At 43.3% G+C, this 20,447-nt stretch overlaps 1 protein-coding gene across 4 annotated transcripts in view; it reads right to left on the bottom strand.

The window, feature by feature from the left end:
* Positions 1–20,447, bottom strand: part of Mboat1 (membrane bound glycerophospholipid O-acyltransferase 1) — a 112,949-nt gene that overhangs the window by 9,948 nt on the left and 82,554 nt on the right. For all 4 annotated transcript variants that reach the window (XM_076573116.1, XM_076573114.1, XM_076573115.1 and 1 more), the window contains 4 exons: positions 15,021–15,124; positions 11,757–11,821; positions 9,010–9,142; positions 5,967–6,118 (listed from right to left, as the gene is read on the bottom strand). In XM_076573116.1, coding sequence (XP_076429231.1) covers positions 5,967–6,118; positions 9,010–9,142; positions 11,757–11,821; positions 15,021–15,124 — 454 coding nt within the window. The remainder of the gene's footprint in view (positions 1–5,966; positions 6,119–9,009; positions 9,143–11,756; positions 11,822–15,020; positions 15,125–20,447) is intronic.

Below are 20,447 nucleotides of genomic sequence, written 5' to 3'. Positions count from 1 at the left end.
TCCAGACATGAGTCAACATAGGATGGTGGGGTAATATGGGGAGAGATCTTAGCAAACTGGCTCCTGGGGGGGAGGGGACAAAAACAGGGTCATTCCTGTTATAAGAGGGGACAGCTGCTTCAATATCATTCCTCAGTAATGACAAGGCCGAATAACTAACATCTACCCGAAGCTACTCCACCTTTAGCAAGAGGAACAGCTCCCTAGAAATATTTATGGAGTAGTCAAGAGCACTAATGTATCCTCACGTGCTTTTTTGTTCCTTAAACACTAACTGCTTAAGATGGATGAAGCAGAGGACCAGGATAAAGCTTAGTGGTGGAGCACGTGTTGGCATGTGTGGAGCCCTGGCTTCAATTTTCAGCACTAAAAAAGAAAAGAAAAAAACCCAAAAAATATTAAACTAGGATTTCCAAAAAAGCATGAGTTTCTGCCCTGTCCTCTGGGAGAAGATCAACAGGGAAAGCAGAGTGGTCCTTTGATGCCCACAGGACATCAGTCCCAGGGCCTGCTTATGCCCAAATCTCCAGACACTCCGTTTCCTGTATATAACAGCACCATGTTTACAGATAATCTACACAATCCTCTCCTGTGGTTTTTACCACCTGTAGTATACTTAGAAAACTGAATAGACTGCAAATGGCCAGAAGAAAATAGCAAGTGGAATGCTCTGTACATGTTCCACCATAGAACCAGTTTCCTCTGGACTTAACAGGACTAGCCCCATCTTGAAGCAGAATGGCTATAGTGACCTACAGAAGACCCTGGTCCACAGTCGTTATGGTGATAAACAGAACAACATAACAAAAAGCCAATCCACAGAAAGGATAAGGGGCTGTTTATACTCCCCCTTGGAGATACAGAGGGTATCACATGATGCTTCCCTGAGATTCCAGTCACCTCTCCCTCCACACCAACTGTGCACAGTAGTTAAGACATACAAAACGGGGGGGTTGCTTTTCAGTAGTGAAACCAACATGCAAAAATTATTGATGGTTTGGTAAATAACCCCAGTAAATAAGCTGACTCCCCATCTGGTCTCAAGGGGTCTTTCTTTAATCTGTCAGCTTCTTTTCTATCTGGGGTACAGCTGTCTCATGTTTTTCAAGGAAAGTCACAAGAGAGACATCAATATGGCATAGTATCTTAAAAATATTCTTAGCCCATGGATCCGAGGGTCAACTGGGTATGATGAACAGCTATTTAAACAGCAAAGGAGAAGTAATCAACCATCTAACTTAGTGTGCAAAGAACAATGAGAGTGAAGGGGACCTCTTACGAAAATCCCTGGGCACAGACTGGATTCTCAGAGGTCATAAGCAGGGCTGCAGTAAACTACAACTTTGGAATGAACACACCTAAGATACTTTGTCCTTCTACTTTGCCCCACTTCCTGTGGGACATGAGGCAATTATGTTAAATTCAACCCAAGTAGACAATCAAGAAAAGCAAACTTCAGTCTCCTAGTAAATGTGAGCAACCTTTTCTGACAGTACACATCGTCTCTAAAACGATGTGCAATGTTTCATCTTTCTGTTATAGGAAGTCTTAAATCAGCTGTCGTCTACTGAGCACACTCAACACTGACTTTGGTGCTCTAGCTATAAATGATGTTGTTTCCAAAGAGCCGGCTAGCTATAAAAGTTATTTACAAATTCTAACCTTCTTCCTTTATAAAGTGTATATTTGTGTGGTGCTTATGTGTGCATCTGTGTGGGAGAGCTAAAAGACCAGCTCGGGTGTTGTTCTTTAGAAACACTGTCCACTTCCTCTGAGGCTGGGTCTTTCACTGACTGGCCAGACACTCTCCAATTAAGCTTGGCTGGCTAGGCAGTATGCCCCAGAGATTCCCCTGTCTCTGCCTCCCCAGCACTGGGGTTACAAATGTGCTACCACATCCAGCATCTCATGTGGGTGCTGGGGGTCTGAAGAGCATTTTGACACCAGACATGGAGATTCAGAGTTTGCCCAGCTGGCTTTGGGTCCTGCTTTGGTCCAGTCTTTCCTCACTCTGTCCCTTCCATATGTTTTGTAATGGTAATATCTATCCTGTGCCATTATATGTTGGAAGTATGTAATCTGGTTTTTTTTTTTTTTAATTTGGTTTTATAAGGGATTACAGTTAAGAAATTGCATGATCTCAGAAGAGACTTTGAAATTTGGACTAAATGCATTTTGCATTATAATATTGTTACAAGCTTATGGGTGTCAGGGAGTGTAATGTGGTAGTTTGGATGTAATTTGGCCCCATAAGCTCATAGGGAATGGCATTATTAGGAGCTGTGACCTTGTTGGAGGAAGTGTGCCATTGTGAGGGTGGGCTTTGAGGTCTCCTATGCTCAAGTGACACAGTGACACAGTTTACTTCCTGTTGCCTGCAGATCAAGATGTAGGACTCTCAGCTCCTTCTCCAGCACCAAGTCTGCCTGCATGCCACCATGTTCCACCATGATAATGAACTAAACCTCTGAAACTATAAGTCACCCCAATTAAATGTTTTCCTTAACAAGAGTTGTCATGGTCATGGTGTTTCGTCATAGCAATAGAAACCCTGACTAAGACAGGATCAGACTCAGATCCTCAGCTTGCAAGGAAAGTGCTTTATCAAATAAACTATCCAAGGCCAAATTCTAATATCCTTACATATTGAATTTAAAAAAGCATTGTTTAAAGATAAGTAAGTGTGTGAGTACTGGGCTTTTAAACAATTCCATAGGTTTCTTTTTCTTTTCCTTTATTCAGTTTTTTTTAAACCTTTGTTTTTTTAACAAAGTCTCATGTTATAGAATATTATTTTAAGATGTGTTACATTTGTTCATGCTGTGGAACATTTGTTTAATGATGCAAAGACATGTTGTATTCTTTTATGTTGCATTTGTTTAACTCTGTGAAGCTGTGTTACTGTGCCTGTCTAAAACACCTGATTGGTCTAATAAAGAGCTGAGCAAAGAGCTGAGTGACCAATAGCAAGGCAGGAGAAATAGGATAGGTAGAGCTAGCAGGCACAGGGAATAAATAGGAGGAGAATGTAGCTAGAGTTTTCCGGCCTTGCCCACAGTCAGGACAAATCTCTGTCACCCGCCAGTCCCACAGCCGCTCAGACCCAACCAAGTAAACACAGAGACTTATATTGCTTACAAACTGTATGGCCGTGGCAGGCTTCTTGTTAGCTGTTCTTATATCTTAAAGTAACGCATTTCTACAAATCTATACCTTGCCACGTGGCTCGTGGCTTACCAGCGTCTTCACATGCTGCTTGTCCTGGCAGTGGCTGGCAGCGTCTCCTTCTGCCTTCCTGTTCTTTTATTTCTCCTCTGTTAGTCCCGCCTATACTTCCTGCCTAGCCACGACCAATCAGGTTTTATTTATTGACCAATCAGAGCAACTTGACATACAGACCATCCCCCAGTACAGCCAAGTGCAGACCATCTCAGACACCTGCACTCAGGCCCATGGTCCTAATCATCCTCTATGCAAACCTGCTGGGTAATGCCACAAGGAACCCAAGAAGGGCTCCCACAGGACATACATTAACATCCCACAGCAGGAGAAGTCTGGGAGGAGAAGATCAAGAAGCAAGAAAAGATCAAAGAGTGAGAGAAGGAGGAGGACTCCAGGAGCCAGCTACCCATCTACACAGCAAGCCACAGAGTAAGCAGTAAAGAAAGGTATACAGAAATAAAGAAAGATAAAAGTCTGGAGGCAAAAAGTAGATGGGATAATTTAAGTTAAGAAAAGCTGGCTAGAAACAAGCCAAGCTAAGGCCAGGCATTCATTAAGTAAGAATAAGGCTCCTTGTGTATTTATTTGGGAGCTGGGTGGTGGGCCTCCCAAAGAGCAAAAGAGCCAAAAGAGTGAAAAATAAACAACTACAGTCTCACACAGAGCATATCGGAAATGTAAATGCTAAAGAGGGAGAGCATCTGAGACGTGAGTTTGTATATAGCTGTCCTTCACTGCTGGCCACTGAACTTAACCCCAAACAAGCTACAGATCTGCAAGGCAACTACACTCATCTTCGCCAAATGGTCATGGCATTTGAATTTCCTTTTACTAGATTTTGTGGCTCTCTTTAGAGTGAGTCACAGCTAGAGAGAGGGCTGGCTGTACAAGCATGAGAACCTGAGCTTAGATCCCCCGTAAACATGTTTTTTGAAAAAAAAGCTGGGCATATGGGTATGTCCATCAGTACCTGTGATCCTAGTACTGGTGCAAGGTTTGGTGCTGAGACAGGGACACAGGGGCAGAGTCAGAATGATCACCTGGACTAGGCTTAGCCAAAATATGGTTGGAAGAATAGATAGTCTGAGGAAATTCTACATGAGCTCTGGATGCGGTGTTAACCTCTAGTCTTTCTATCTGACCTTCTAAGACATTCAGGCTTCAGAATGAGCACATTCAGGGGCAGTTCCCTTTTACACTTTGAAAGAGGAAAAATGACACTTTGAAGAGGAAAAGGGAGGCAGGGACTGGGAAACAACCAGAGAGATTTTGGTTCCTTTAGTTCAAAGCATCAACATGCCTAAACATCACAGCTTGGGTACCATTCTCTGAGTATAAACAATGGCACTGTTTATTTCTAAGTCACTCTTTATAACATGACTATGTTTAAAAAAAAAAAAAAAAAAAAACAAACCTTAACCTTGGGGCTGGGGAGATGGCTCAGTCAAGTGCTTGCCAAATAAGCATGAGGACCTGAGTTTGATCCTCGGAACACACTTTAAAAAGCTTGTTTATCACATGCTTGTCATCCCAGTTCTGGGCACCCAGGAGGATCCCTGCGTCTCACTGGCCAGTTAGGCCGGCCTAGTAAGTAAGCTCTGGGCCAAACGACAGCCCCACCACCTCAGAAAGCAAGGTTGACACATTGACTTCTGGTCACCAAACACACACACACACACACACACACATACACACACACACACACACACATACAAGTGAATCTGGAAAGACCTGGCTCATCCACTAAAGGAAGCATGTTAGCATTTACTGTGTAGAGGTACTGGCCTTTTCCCCTGAATGCTCTTCATTCACTTCCCACACTCACTCCTAACAGAGGTGCTCGGAGGCATTCTTAGCCTCCTTTTACAGTAAAATTACACAATTCCAAGGGCAAAGTCTCAAGTACTCCATGATGGGGAAAAAATAAACATGAACATGAAATATAAAAGTACATGATTATAGGTCATAGTTCATTTGGAACATAGACTTTCAAATACAAGGCCTGATAGACCTTTTCCTAAAATCTTCTGGTCCCCACATCCCCTACCATCATGCACATCTGGAAATATAAATCCCCATGCACACTCACTAGCATCACATCTCATCTGTAGGCACAGAGTGCTTCTATAGACTGTGCAAGTCAGTCAACTAGCAGCAAAACCCTAGCGCCTACTCTCAATCTGTCTCAGAGTATCATCAAACTCTCCAACACAGCTTAATCCTCAGGAAAAGGAGCCAAGGGCAAGAATTCACCCCTTGAGTTTGGGGGAGCATATTTGTAAGCCCTTTTTTCACCCTTTGTTTGAGACAAGATCTCATAGCCCAGGCTCAAGCTCAAGACCCTCCTGCCTCTACCTCTCAAGTGCTGGGATTATAGATGTGCACTACCAGGTAGACGGAGTGTGTGTGTGTGGGGGGGGGGCGGGGGTGTAATCCTCTGAGTTTGTACTCTGTATCTATCCCTTCCAAATGCACGGCCACCAGAGCCTTTCACAACATTAGGGATTACTTGGAGGATCCTTGTCAACTGTCATCACAGGTATTGGAACTCATGTTGGTATCTTCGGGATAGTCATCTACTCTTAAAGCTTCTACAGGCATTTCATTTCCACAGTTAAGTTACACTTAGCAACTCTTAGTACAATCCCTTAGCATGTTGATCAGTTTACCAACTCTGAAGTCAAGAAAAGATAAATGTACTAGGCATCAACTCTAGGCATCAACTGAGAACACTGGAAACTTACTTGTATAAACTGACGGTTGGCTCAACTGCCAACATGACAAAGGGCGCTGCCGTGTAAGAGACAGCCAGCTGAGTGGTGGCCCAGGTAACCACGTCATAAGCAACCTTCCGAGCTTTGGAGGAAAGGAAGTGATGTCTGTAGTTCTTCCTCACCTGCAAACCAAGAAGGCAGAAGTAGGAGGCAGGAGTGAAAACTGAAATGACTTCCACTCAGTCACAAACACAAGAAGTGGAACCACAGGAACACAGGCTGAAGAGCAGAACCAAACATCTGAGTTCTTATTTCAACCAAAACCCCACCAGCTTTTCTTATTACATGTATGTATGTATGCATGTACGTATGTATGTATATGTATATATGTATGCATATATGCGTAAATATATGAGTGATATACTACATATATACATATCCTTTTTAACATCTACCCCCCCACACACAAAAAAAACAACAGTTTAAGAACTTGGCACAGAGCTGGGCAGTGGTGGTGCATACCTTTAATCCCAGCACTCAGGAGGCAAAAGCAGGAGGATCTCTGTGAGTTCAAGGCCAGTCTGGTCTACAGAGTGAGATCCAGGATAGCCAGGTATCCAGGGCTACACAGAGAAACCCTGTCTTAAAAAAAAAAAAGAAAGAAAAGAAAAAGAAAAAAGAAAAAAGAGCCCTCCAAAGCCTTTTCTATTTATATGTATCTACATTTATATTCCTAACGACACTGGTGAATTTTTTAGCCAGCTTGATGGTTTTTTGTTTTGGTGTAATCTGTTGTAGACTTGTTGCCATGTCCATAAATATTAATCTTCAATGTTATTTAAGGTAATTAGGGAGATTTAGCTTGTCTACTTGCCCCTTGTTTTGCTGCTACAGTTTTGTAGTACATGCTCTTAGTAAAAAGTCTCTGTGTTATACCGTTTTCCATGGCTACAAGGATACAAGTATCAACTATTACCACAACTAAAAGCAACTGCTATTTACCGTGTGCTTTCTGTGTGCCATGGCTGTGCTGATACTTTACATGTACTGTGTCTGTTGAGTCTTTTAGCAAGCCACCAACACTTCCTGGTGAAGCAAAAGACCTTTCTTAGGCTGGGGATGTACTCAGTTGGTAACTACTTGTCTATGACGCACAAAACACTGGGATCAGTCCCCAGCACCTCGTAAAACTGGGCACAAAGGCATGGGCCTATGATCCCAGCACTCCAGATGTTCAGACATGGAGGCACGAGTATCAGAAGTTCAGAGTCAATTTTTACATATATAGGGAGTTCCAGGGTAGACTGAGCTACAGGAGATTCTGTCTCAAAATAACAGTAAACCGAGACAAAGACCCCACCAACAATGATCCTTTTCATCCACTCTCACCACCTCAGAACAGAGTCTGGGGTTCCATCCATTCAGAAATGCTGGGCAGGAGGTGTGAAATTTTAATAGCTAAGTAGCTAACCTCCAGCCTTCCTGACTGCTGAGTTCATTCTCTTGCTCCATCAGTCCCCCTTCCCATCCGCTACCTAACTTACTTGTGAAAACTGTTTACAAGGCAGCAATAGACAGGATCTATATAAATCAAAGCCTGTTCCAGAAGAGGCCACTGGAGTAAAGATACTTTAAGGCATGATACTCTGAATAAATCAACAAGCCAAGAGCTGACCTTTACTTTTTAGTTTGTTCAAGCAATCTGTTCTTTAGTTTTGATTCAGAGCCGGAGTTGGTTCATGAAGAACAAACAAAAGATCTTCCCTGCTTCTCCTCATGTTCAAATATGTATTAAATATTTAGAATTTTTAAAATCAGCATGAATAGCAATTTTCTACCTTGTTCATATGTAGAATTTAATATATTTCACCTAAGTAAAGCAGGAACCTTCAGGGGAGAGCTCATCTGATCCACTATGATATCTGGACACCTAGACACTGACTGGCATGTGACGGGGCTGCTGAAATATTCATAGAAAAGTGAACTGAAGAATGAGTAAATAATAAGAGCTCGGAAGATAACCCAGTTGTGAACTAAATATCCAGAAGCCACGTTTTAAAAAGACAAAAAAGAAAGAAAGAAAAAAAAAAGCCAGGCATCATGGCATCCAACTGCAGTTCTGGAAGCAAGGGAGTGGAAACAGGTGGATCCTTCAGGCTCCTTAGCAGCCAGCCTGACCTGCTGTGAGTTCCAGTCCAGCAAGAGATCCTTTCTCAAAAAATAAAATAATAAAGGGTGCAAATTGAGAAACGACACCCAAGGCTGTCTCCTGTTCTCCACACACACATACAAATGCACCAACAAACACTCACCAACCCACACTCACACCCCACGCACACACCAGGCAAAATGAGTGAATAACAAAATTTACATATAGTACAACTAATGTTATTGGAGCCTGAAATAAGAGAGACCATCATCATGATCAAAGAACAAAATGAAACCAAATATAAAACTCTGTACTTAACACAGTAATTTTATGCTTTTAGATTATATCAGACATATGAGGTTAGATCTGGTCTCCAATAGATGAGGTTCCTAAGGCTGCTACCTCCCTGACTTCTCAGAGACATGGTGAATTACTTCTAGGGGTAGTATAATGACACGAGAAATCAAGCAGGGTATAAGCAAACTGAAGTGTGATAGAGCCTGCATTAATTAATAAACACGATCATCTGTACATGTACATTTAGTTTTTAATGATTAAAAATGTGTCTGTTTCTCAAGGGAGTCATTTGTTGCTTGTAAAATTCTTATTGTTTTACTCTCTGCAAATTAATCAGTTAACCACTTATACAATGGCAAGTCCATATACGTTGAAGTATTTCTGTAATAAGACAATGTTTTATACATTATTTGAGTTTTCCAAATATCATTTAAAAAAAAAAAACGAAAAGAAAAAGTATTCCAGAGAGGAATTTATCACTCTGCATCAGAAAGTCACTCCCAACAACCTCAAACTTTCAACTCACCACTGCTTAAAGCAGAACACACACACACACACACACACACACACACGCATGTGCACCCCAGGCTGCTACAGAAAAAGAGCCAACAACTGAAGGAAGCTTACCGCTCTAGCTGCCAATGTGACAGGGACTCCAGTTAAGAATGTAAAGTAGTATCCCGGGTAGACGCCATGCCACAGAGCAGACAGGAGGAAGGTGAGCTCGGTAGGGTACCAGGGAACCCGTTCATAGCACACACTGTAAAGAGAGGACGGACCAGCAAACCCGTGGTGAAAACGCTGCATGCCTCCACCTGCATCTCCTTGGGGCAGACCCCATGGAAGTCCTCAGATCCATTCTGAGAGGTGCCTGCCTGACTCTGAGGAGGGGTTTGCAATAAAATGCATGTAACCTGTGCTTCTCTGGCATCCTGGAGCACTATCAGACATGCAGCCCATGGCCTCTGCTATACATTTTAACCTCATTAGACTAAATGGTCTGGAGCCCATCACATGGTCTACTATAACAAAGGTCTCAGGGGTCTCTTTCAACTCAACACAAGTTTCTGCCTTACAGAAGCAGGGTCCACCAAAGGGCAAATCCACTAGAAGTACTGATATGAGTGTCAATGGCATTAAAATGCCTGGGCTCCAGATAAGCATCCATAGAAATTATCTTCATTTAGCCAACATTAATTTATCTTTCCAACCAGGCCCCTATGACTAATCAACATGACAACCTTTTTTATCTTTCTGGTAGGAACGCTATTGAGAAATCAGTGTGGCAATTAGAGGACCTGCTCAGAGCGCATCAGATTTTAAATTAAGGCAGACGTTGAGTAGCTCTTACCCCAAATGCCTGAGACAAGACGCCTTTTCAATTTGGGTTCTTTTTTTTCAGAGTTCAGAGTGTTTGCGTACACATGAGTTATCTTGGGGTCGAGACCCAAGTCTAAAACACAAGCTCATTTGTGTTTTGTGTATACCTTGCACACACAGCTGGAATGAAGTGTCACCCAATATTCTAGTGGGTGTGTTCTGACTGCCATCTGTCACATGAGGCCAGATGGGGAATTTTCCTAATAGGACATCATGTTAGCGTTTAAAAAGCTTCAGACATGGGGACACTTATGGTTTCATGTTTTCCGGTATGAGATGTTCAATGTGGGAACTACACTGAGAAGCTAGAAAAGTCAGCGGGTTCCTTTGAAGATCTTTGGCTCTTCTTGAGCCAAAATTAAAGTAAGTGATAAGAAGTGAAAGGGGGCTTTCTCCCCAGAACTCAGGCTATGGCCAATGGTAGTCAAGGTAGCCACTGCATTCTTCAATAGTGACAGGGTCCGGATAGAAAATGCAACAGTAAATTCAAGCAGTTGTCAAGAATCCACCACTGATGGTTCAAAAGTAACCGATTTTTGTTGTTATCCTTGGCTGCACTGGAACTCACTGTAGACCAGGCTGGCCTCGAACTCACAGAGATCTGCCTGCCTCTGCCTCCCGAGTGCTGGGATTAAAGGTGTGTGCCACCCACTGCCTAGCAAAAGTAACTAATTTACACCTGTATTCAGGGTTTCATCTCTCTTTCATTAGAGGAAAACAAATACAACTGAAAGAAAAACACAGGCTTGAAACTCTGTTCTCAGTAAGATTTCTTTTTGGCATGAGGACTAGGCATGCACCTTTTTATTTATTTTTTCTTAGTTCTTTGTATCTTTTTGCATGAGTGAAATATTTCATTCTCAATCATCTTGGGCTGTACACTCCTAATGGAAACTGTATGACTCTAGGCATGCCAGGACTACTCAGCATAAAGAAATAAAGGCTGGTATTAAAATTGCTTGCAACATTAATTAAAAACAATCATGTTCATATCAGAATTTAAAAAACGGCAGGAACGGGCAGTTTTCAGAGAGCATCACATCAGCTTTATTTGAAGAATTACTACATTGTGTCTCCTTTGCACCAACAGTTTTGAAGATTTATTATCGTGTATGTATTTGCATGGAGGTTTTTACACATGAGTGCATGTGCCTTGGAGGCCAGAAGAGGACACTGGATCCCTCAGAGCTGGAGTTACAGGTGGTTGAGACAACCCATGTAGGTGATAGAAACTGGACTTGGCTTCTCTGCAAGAGCAGTCCACGCTTAAGCACACTCACCCTTCAGCTTCTCAGTGTTTAGATTTGTGAAAGACACTGCTCATCAAAAGCAAAACCTAGTCTCTTCTTCCTATGCTCCCTGCAGGTTCAGGTGCATTCATGAGGTGGAGCTTGGTGTTCCAAAGATGGTATATTCATAGTTCCCTAACAAGTAATGCTTCCAAATTTAGAACACATACAGAAAGAGGTCAGAGAAAGGTCAGTACAAACACAGGCATGTGGGGTATGGTAAAGCTCTCAGTGCTAGGAACAGCAGTGGCCCTCTTCCGGGATTTGATGTTGACACTGACTTCCTAAGATCTGAAAACTAGACTCTCCTGGGTATCAAACCAAACAGCAGAGAAGCCAAACGCCTAGTTCCGGGAATGGACCTTTAGTCCTGTATCTGTCACTCATAGATCTACGACTTTGGGCACTCCATGTAACTGCTCTGTTCACTTTCTTCAACTATAAAACAGTAATGCTACTAATAGCATCTCACAGGATTGCTGCAAGGAATAAACAAGAGCGTGGAACTGAGTGATGAGCATTATGGGATGAAACAGTTACATACTGGGATCTTCTCAAGTCACCATCCCCACTTTTTTATTTACAAGATGTGGACAATCATGTCAAAGTGTCAGATGGCATGACTGGCAGCCAACTGTTGCTCCCCCCGGGAGTCCCTGAGCATATCCCTGCCATGAGCAATAAGATAGCTCTTGTGTCCCTTACCATTTCAGCCACGTAGATGTCTGAATATTCCAGTTTTCTAAGTACATTTTGAAACTCGTAGCAGTCTAGAAACAAGAAAATAACACCTATCATTAGCTTTAAAAATACCCAAGCAATGGAAAGTCCTGCCCAGAACTCCCTTGTTCACACAGGCGATGTGGATTTCAAGCAGGATTACTCACACACAGTTCAGTCAGCTGTTCTGCCACAGGCAGTAACATTTTCTGGCATTTATAAGATTTACTTTGCAGCTAAACCTTGGCTTGGAGACTCAAGTCTGCTCAAAACTTATTTCTACATTAGAGCAAAACTGAGGGGAAGTTCTGTCAATTCCCTCCCACTCTGAAATTTAAAAAACAAAGTCAAATGACTTAGAACTACTCTAAAAGGAGATTTACCACAGGGAAAGTCTAATTATCGGATTGTAGGGCTTTCGGGACAAGTTAAATGAAAATGTTATCTTTGTACTATGTGACCACGTGCAAACTAGGTCAGCCTTTTACAGTCATTTCTATAAATAGCTCCCCAGTCCCAACTGCATCCAATTTTGCCTGGAATAGTAAGAGACTTCATGCATGAAGGGGTCACAATACAGAAAAGAAAATAAAGAAATATCACCCATCTGGCAATAGTGTAAGTCAGTCAACTGCCAAAGAGGACAGCCCCAAATACACGATGAACTGCGCTTTCCCATTCAAAAAGTAGCAAGAAGTGTGGCTTTTCCCCGTGGAAACTCTTCAGCCATAAGAAGTCCTGTTTAGGCCACACACCTGCCTAGTGGAATATGCGTGAAAGGAGAGAATAGGCCAAGAAGATAGACAACATAGAGATGCAAAATGGCCTGACAGAGAGATAATACAGATGACAGACAGATGATAGAGAACACAGGTTGGATAGACAACAGATAATAATAGATAAATGGCATAAATATATATGTATATGTATAATATATATATATATATATATATATATATATATATATATATATATATATATATATGTAGTATGCTTCTTAGTTTTTTTGTCAACTTGAAACAAGCTAGACTTATTTGGAAAGAGGATCTTTAATTGAGAAAGTGCCCCGAACAGATTGTCTGTAGGCAAGACTATAGGTTGTTTTCTTCATTAATGATTGGTGTGGGAGTGGTGGACACTGTGGGCCATGCTGCCCCTGGGCAAGTGGTCCTGAGATGTATAAGAAAGCAGGATGAGAAAGCTATTAGGGAGCAAGCCGTTAGTAGCACCCCTCCATGGCCTCTGCATCAATCAGCTCCTGCCTCCAGGTGCCTGCCCTGTTTGAGTTCCTGTCCCGACTTACCCCCAGGAATGGACTATGATGTGGAAGTATAAGGCTGAAATAAACTCTTTCCTCTCCAAGTTACTTTTGGTCATGGAATTTTATCACAGCAATAGAAACTCTAAGACAAGTAAACAGATATGGATAAATGATAGATCATAGATCAAAAGACAAGAGGAAATTGGATGATGGGCAGATGACAGATGGAAGGTAGATGGATGATAGGTAACAAAATAGATAATACAGGGTAGATTGTTAGATTTATTACTTATTGAGTTTTTACTTCTAAGTCCAGTTTGTTTCTGTTACATAGCTAACAGGATGCTGTAAAACATGGCCTCAAAGCACCAAAACTAATCAGACTTCCCTGTTGTTCCTTTGTTCTTGCCCCACACCAAATACAATTAGTGTTCTCATTTTCTCTTACAGTAAGTATGTAACTTACTATCAGCCTTTGACCCCAAGCACAGCACATAATGGAAGGGTGCTTGCTCTCTTGGGTGCACAGTTGGGGTAAACTCACGGGCAGCCAAAAGCCAAGGGGGTCAGCTCCGAAGGACAGTTACTATAGTGCTCCAGGGGAGTGAGGTCCCTCTGCAGTCTTGATACGCTTTTCCAAGAATGGAAAAGGTAGTTATGACGTCTGGAAACTTCCCATTGAAGAAGTGGTTTACTATAATGGGGCAAATTGCTTGCTCAGAACCAGTTCTAAATTTGGGACTTTTTTTTAAACCATATTTGCCAGGGCCTTCTGACCCAAGGAACCCTCAGATTCTCTAGAATCCAAATATCAGCATCCCCCCCCCCCCCAGCTGGGACTTGCTGTTTCTGTGATCTGATAAGCCTGAGGCAGCAAACGGCACCAGGAATTTAAACTGAATACATAATGCGATTAGGTACAAAGTGCTAAGTGGCAGTGGAAGAAGAGGAGGAAGAGGAAGAGATGAAGGAGCAGAGGACGAGGAAGAAGATGAAAAGGGAAAGAGGGAGGAGGAGGAATAGGACGAGGTGGGAGAGGAGGACGGGGAGGAGGAAATCTAACCCTCCTTATAAACTTCCGGTTGGTGAAGAGCAGGCCACCTTCCCCCTGGAGGCCTTCCAAACACTTCTGGCCTCAGGCGGAAGAAGGCAGAGGTTTTCTCAGAGGCTCCTTTCGGTCTGCTTTCCACCAAGTGTGGGTGGAAGATGGTCAGTCTCCCGGGTTTCCTGCTCTTCCTGTCTGTCCCCGGGTAGATGGAAATAGAAAACTAGCCCTGAGTGGGCCGACTAGGGGACTCATGCTCCTGCTGGCCAGCGAGGAGCTGGGCCTTCCTCTACTTCTGAAGGACGAAAGGCTCTGTGGCTCGGAAGTCATGTCTGTGCTAGTGCCAACAAGGCAAAGCAAACAGAGATGATGTGGTCTGAAGGGAACTGTCTCCGGAAGACACAAAGAGAACTGTGGTCCAAGAATAAAGACAGATGAAGAGACACACTATCCTGGTGGCCTAAAAACATCTGTGTTGTGACAGTTCTCAGAAAATCAAATGAATTAAAATTGCCCCCCCCCCCCGAAAAAAAAAACCACAGCTGAGCATGATTAAGTCTAAAGGCATAAGCCTCTGGTCTACACTCTGGACTGAAATTCAAGTCAAACACAAACAAAAGAAAATGACATTTTCACTTTCTGGTTGGTGGAACAAGAATTAAACAATAGAAAGATTTTCCAGGCTCTTTTTCAAATTTTTGGTGTCATTTTTCCTCAAATCATTAAACGTGTCAAGAAAGCAGGTCTCCTGGAGACAAGATGAGGATAACATGGAGGAGGAAGAGGAGGAGCTCGGGAAACACTCTGAAATACAAATGGTGAAGGGAATATGGGGCCGGGCATCTCCCCGAACAGCTTTCCCCAGGATTTGGCAAACCTACGCTCACAGCAATGCTGGCTGTATTCACTGAGGCCATTTGCTCCAGAACCACAGTCTTCTCACCTCTATCTTCCAGATGTTCAGGTTAGACAGCAGATCCCAACAGAAATGCCCATCCGCGTCCACGCCGCTGAACCCAAAGCCAGCTGCATTGTGCACTGCATCCGCTGTGGGTTTAAGACAAAATGTCAGGAACCAGGCAAAGGTCTTTAAAAGAGCGCAAACATTGTCTAGCTCCAATACTGATGCTTATTCGGTAGTTTCTTGGAAAATGAGCCAAAAAAGCACACAAAGGATTTGGCATCATTATGAATCAGGCTGTTTGGTGACCTTGGTTTCTATTAATTTGTTCTGTAGCCTTTGAGTCCTTGCTAAAATACACAGCACTGGATGTCCATGGAGTGGACAGGGGAGCTTCAAGGGGGGCGAAGGAAAGAGGTAAAGACGTTAGCAGTGGGATTCAGTGTCTGGCAGGGTTTGGAGAAGAGAGGAAGGTAAAACACACCCTTGCTTAGAGGAAAAGGCAATGACCAAGAGTTATCACTAAAGAGGTAACATACGGGATTTGTTACTTCCCCTGTTGCTATGAATAAAGCAATTTAAGGATGGCTTCTTCTGGCTCATGGTGGGGAAGGGATGGTGGTAGGGACATGAGGCAGCCGGTCACACTACACCTTTGGTGAGGAAGGAGAGAGAGAGAGAGAGAGAGAGAGAGAGAGAGAGAGAGAGAGAGAGAGAGAGAGAGAGAGAGAAGAATGCTGGCTCTCTATTCACTTTCTCCTTCTTATTCAGTCTGGGACCCCAGACCATGGTGCCACTCACATTCAGGGGAGCTCTTTCTACCTCAGTTAAGCCTCTCTGGAAATGCCTTCAGGCATGCCCAGAAGCGTGTGCCACAGGTGATTTGAAATTGCACCAAGCTGATTAACAACATTAACCATCTCAGGTGTTAAAGGGTAGGCAAGCTACCTCAGGAGAGACTCGGTTCTGAAGAAAACAGGAGCTTATCCTTGACAGGCTACATAAAGGAGATGATTGGCTAACACAAGATACAATTAAGGTAAGTTTACATCCACAATAAGGTCGAGATGCTGGCCTGGGTACTGGGAGCCAGCTGCAGCGGAAGCCACACAATTCCACAGTGATGAACACCCGACCACAGTGTGTAGTAGCAGAGCTTGGGAGGTAGAGACAGGAGGATCAACAGTGGGCCACATAGCAATATAAGGCTAGCCTGAGCTATGGAGGAAGTTGAAGGCCAGTTTGAACTACACAGTAAAATTCTGTCTCAAAAAGAAAGAAAAGAAAACAGCAAGTCATCTTACTAATGAAGTCATTCTGAAAGTACCTGCCTCCATCTTTATTTACTTAACTAAACTATAAGAAAATGGCCCCCAAAGGAACAGTCTACCTCAAATCAATGCCTTAATGAGGTGTTTCATAACCAGCTAGAGTCCTGACAAGCCCCCACTGTTATGATAAAGACCAAGAGAGTAATTTTCTCCTTTATCATATTCCAAATTCTGTTAGAATATGCTCTTCAAGAAAATAGTCGTTAATGACTCACACTAATTAAATCAAAGCACTTTACAGTTCTAGACTGGAGGAGGTCCTAGAGGATCCTCATAAAAGTTTAAGTCCAAATGCAGACAGCTTTTCAAATCCACTGAAAAGGAGCCTGCCTACAGAACAGGCACTCTAAGGGAAACAGACTTCTCCAGGAGGGAGGGGGGCTCTGAGCTCAGTGGTCCAGCATTTGTCTAGCACCTTCCTTGGGTTTCATCCCCAGGACAGAGAGGGAGGGAAGGAGGGAATGAAAGAGGGAGGGAGAGAGAGAACACAGCCCTATGTTTATCTCTTCTATTTTTGGCATAGTTGATGATTTAATGATGATTATCTTAGGCTTGGCTTCAGTTGAAAACTATCTGGTTTCACAGAAGAAAGGATTTAAAAGGACAGAGCCCCATGCCATCCTCTCTCCTCTAGAGGGAAATTCAGCAGAGAAGAAAAAGAAGACAAAGAAAGCAGATGCCTGAAAAAGAGCCTCATGGTGTCATGTATGTGAGAACAAATCTATGAATGACAAATGTCAACTAGGTAACAGCTAAAATCACAGCTGGACAGCCCATGGTAAGGCCAGCACAGCAATTCTTAACTTCTAATTTTGTGCCCAGCACTCCTGGTCAGAGCTGAAAGAAGCAAACAATGATTGTACATAGTGTGTGTGTGTGTGTGTGTGTGTGTGTGTGTGTGTGTGTGTGTGTGTGTGTTGTCCCTAGTCGTCATCTGCGATAGTCAGATGTTTTTACAACACACAGGAAAAAAACAACTTCGGGTAGGGACAGATTTACTTCAGCTCAGCCCCAGATATTGCAATCCATCACTGGAGGGAAGGTGGGGTGTGGCAGAGCATGTCACATCGTGGCGCTCACAAAGCAGGAAGAGCAAGAATTCCCCTGTCCCCATCTTTCTCCTCCTCCCCCATTCAATCCCATTTGAGCCCTCAGCCTACACATGGTGCTACCAGCATGCAGGAATGGAATTCCCTTTCAGCTCACTGTCTCTGGAAATGCCCATACGGACGCACCTACAAGTGTGTTTTACTAATAGCCTGTGTGCTTCTCAGTCCCAGCAAGCTGGCCCTCAAGACGAGCCATCACACACCTTTCGGAGGTCTCTGTACCCAACACCTTCCAGGTATTTCCTATTTACCCTCCCAGCAGCAGGGAGAGGAGGATCAGTAAGGTAGACTCAGCAGCACAGTAACCAAGAGCTGGAGGAGGTGACAAACTTCTAGAAACCTCTCCCCTAAGGATAAAGTGCATATAACAGTGGCACCTATGTTAAAGAGTTGTCGGACTGTGTACAAAGTTCCCAGCACAGGGTCCATCCAATGGAGCACTCAGGAGATGATGGTGGGGGCCGTTTTTACTGTAGTGGCCTCTGCTGATGGGAATGCAAAGGAGACTGAGACTGGAGATGTTGGCTCATTGTGCAGACCACTCCAGGGTAGGCAGCGCCAGAATCTGAAGGCCAGAACGGACTCCACATCCTAAAGGGCTGAGAGCTCCTTTTTGAGATAACTGGCTCCCAGAATCGCCCTATTTGGAGAGTTGGGATTCCCTGTTCGGCACGGCGCTTTCCGCAGAAGTTTATCCGAGATTCCATCACGACCTAGAGCAGCCAGAGTGAGGTTCTGACTCATAGCCCCAAACTGGCTCTCCTTTTCCCACGCATGGTGTAACTTACATGTCAGACAAACTGATCGGGATGCCCCTTTGTTGGAGTTGGTGGTCCTTAGGACACAGCCCAGACAGCTGAGCCTCTTGAATCAGTACCAATTATTTGGGGTGTGTGTGTGTGGGGGGATCAGAACTGGATGTTAAGTCCAAAGAAAACAGTTTTGTTACTTCTATATAAACAGTAACCAGAGCAAGTCCAACACAGTACAGTATGGCTGACATCCACGAGAGGCCAGCTTTAAGGATTACATTTATAATCATTTATAATTAGTACATCAATTATATGTAAATGGCATTTTAAAGAGCCGGATAAAACAATTATTCGGTTAAGCAATTTAAATATTCCCTGATGGACTATTCATTGCTTCTTTATTCATAAATAATACAAAGGTTAATTTCAGACTAGCCCATGTAATCGAAACTGGAGAAAACTTCAAATCTCAGCTATGCAAATTAGTGGAGTGTTTCCACTAAACAACCAGGAAAACACAGAGATGGGGCAGAGGGGACTGGGGAGAAAAGGGGGGCTCTGTGAGCAGGGAAGGCTGTCCAGAGGAAACCCATCTACATTCCAAAAGCCTGGGGAGTTCTCCTCAAGGGCAGAATGGCATCCTGTTCCCTGTCACCCCTCCCACCCACACCCTTCAGCACAGCCCGCACCCACCTTGTGTCAGACTCCCCACAAGGCCACGGAATGGCCTTTTTTTCCTCCTTAAATCTGGAGCTGATTTAGTCCAAAGCCAGCCCTAGAGCCCTGAGATACAAAACGTGGGAGCAGACAGGATAGGGAGAGAAGAGAGAGAGCAAAGTCAGTGAAACTAGAGAATGTAGTAAAAAAGAGGAAGACCTTCTCAGCACTCCCAACCCCTCTCTCTTCATAATCTCTCTCTCTCTCTCTCTCTCTCTCTCTCTCTCTCTCTCTCTCTCTCTCTCTCTCTCTCACACACACACACACACACACACACACACACGCACACATTCGTACTCAGGTTAGAGCAGAGAAAAAGCATTAACTCTTTTGCATGGGAAAACACATAGATACAGGGATCCAAATAGACTCCTAGCTACCTGAGATTGAAATGCCTAGCTACTAGAGAAATAAAAAAGGCAGCATTATTAACTAGCAAAGCAACAGCAGAATCGGGAAGGAGGGGAACAGGTTTTTGAAGCACATTTAGCCTCCATATTATGCCCCTGGGGCAACTCTTGATGCCTCCTGCCTGAGGTCTGTGTTCCCACACAATGTCATAGTCTTGAGATGCAGAAGATGTTTCCTAGCTCAAAGCCTGGTGTTCAGCAAACACCCTCTAAATTAAACTGAATGGAGATGAAAACAAAACACAGCACACTACAAATTCTAAAACAGTTCTCTCTAATGCTGGGTGTAGTAGTTCACACCATTAGTCCCAGCAGAGGCAGGTGGATCTCTGGTCTACAGAGCGAGTTCCAGGTCAGCCAGGACTGCCTCGTAAACTCCTGTCTCAAACAAAATAACAAACAGCTCTAAGTCTGATGTCTCTGGCCAAACATTAGGGAGACACTGCTTTTGGACTGAACCTACATGTAGATATTTTTGCAGCTAAAAATAACCAGGCCCCAGGAGAAACTGCTTATTGGGCACAAAGTTTATGTTTGGGGCAATGAAAGTTTCTGCCAATGCTGGACTGTATGTCTAAATGGCCAAACAGTCTATTTCATATTACATATATTTGAATGAAGAAAAAAATAATTCTGCATCTGCAAAGTTTAATTTGGACCATAAAATCTAAAACACACACTAAGAAGAGGGCCTGAGTCACATGCTATTCCTTAACCTCAGTCTGTAGACAAAACACTGAGAACTGCAGATGACCAGTTTGACTTAAGAAGCCAAGTACCCGCCTCTCTAACCTTCCCATCTTTTTATTTATTTATTTATTTATTTATTTATTTATTTATTTATTTATTTATTTATTTATTTATTTATTTATTTATCTATCTATTTATTTATTATGTATGCAGAAGAGGGCACCAGATCTTGTTACAAATGGTTGTGAGCCACCATGTGGTTGCTGGGAATTGAACTCAGGACCTCTGGAAGAACAGTTGGTGCTCTTAACCTCTGAGCCATCTCTCCAGCCCTAACCTTCCCATCTTAAATCAAAATCCTTTACCAGCCCTGGTAAGTGCATAGGTTCTTCTCTTAAACAAGTCCATCTAAAATTATTTCAGAGGAAAGAGATGAAGCCTTGAGATTGGACAACATGCC

This window comes from Peromyscus maniculatus, chromosome 5 (genome assembly GCF_049852395.1).
Source record: "Peromyscus maniculatus bairdii isolate BWxNUB_F1_BW_parent chromosome 5, HU_Pman_BW_mat_3.1, whole genome shotgun sequence".
In the NCBI taxonomy this organism is placed as follows: domain Eukaryota; kingdom Metazoa; phylum Chordata; class Mammalia; order Rodentia; family Cricetidae; genus Peromyscus; species Peromyscus maniculatus.
The sequence above is the reverse complement of the archived record's forward strand: the minus strand, read 5'-3'. Positions and strand labels throughout refer to the sequence as shown.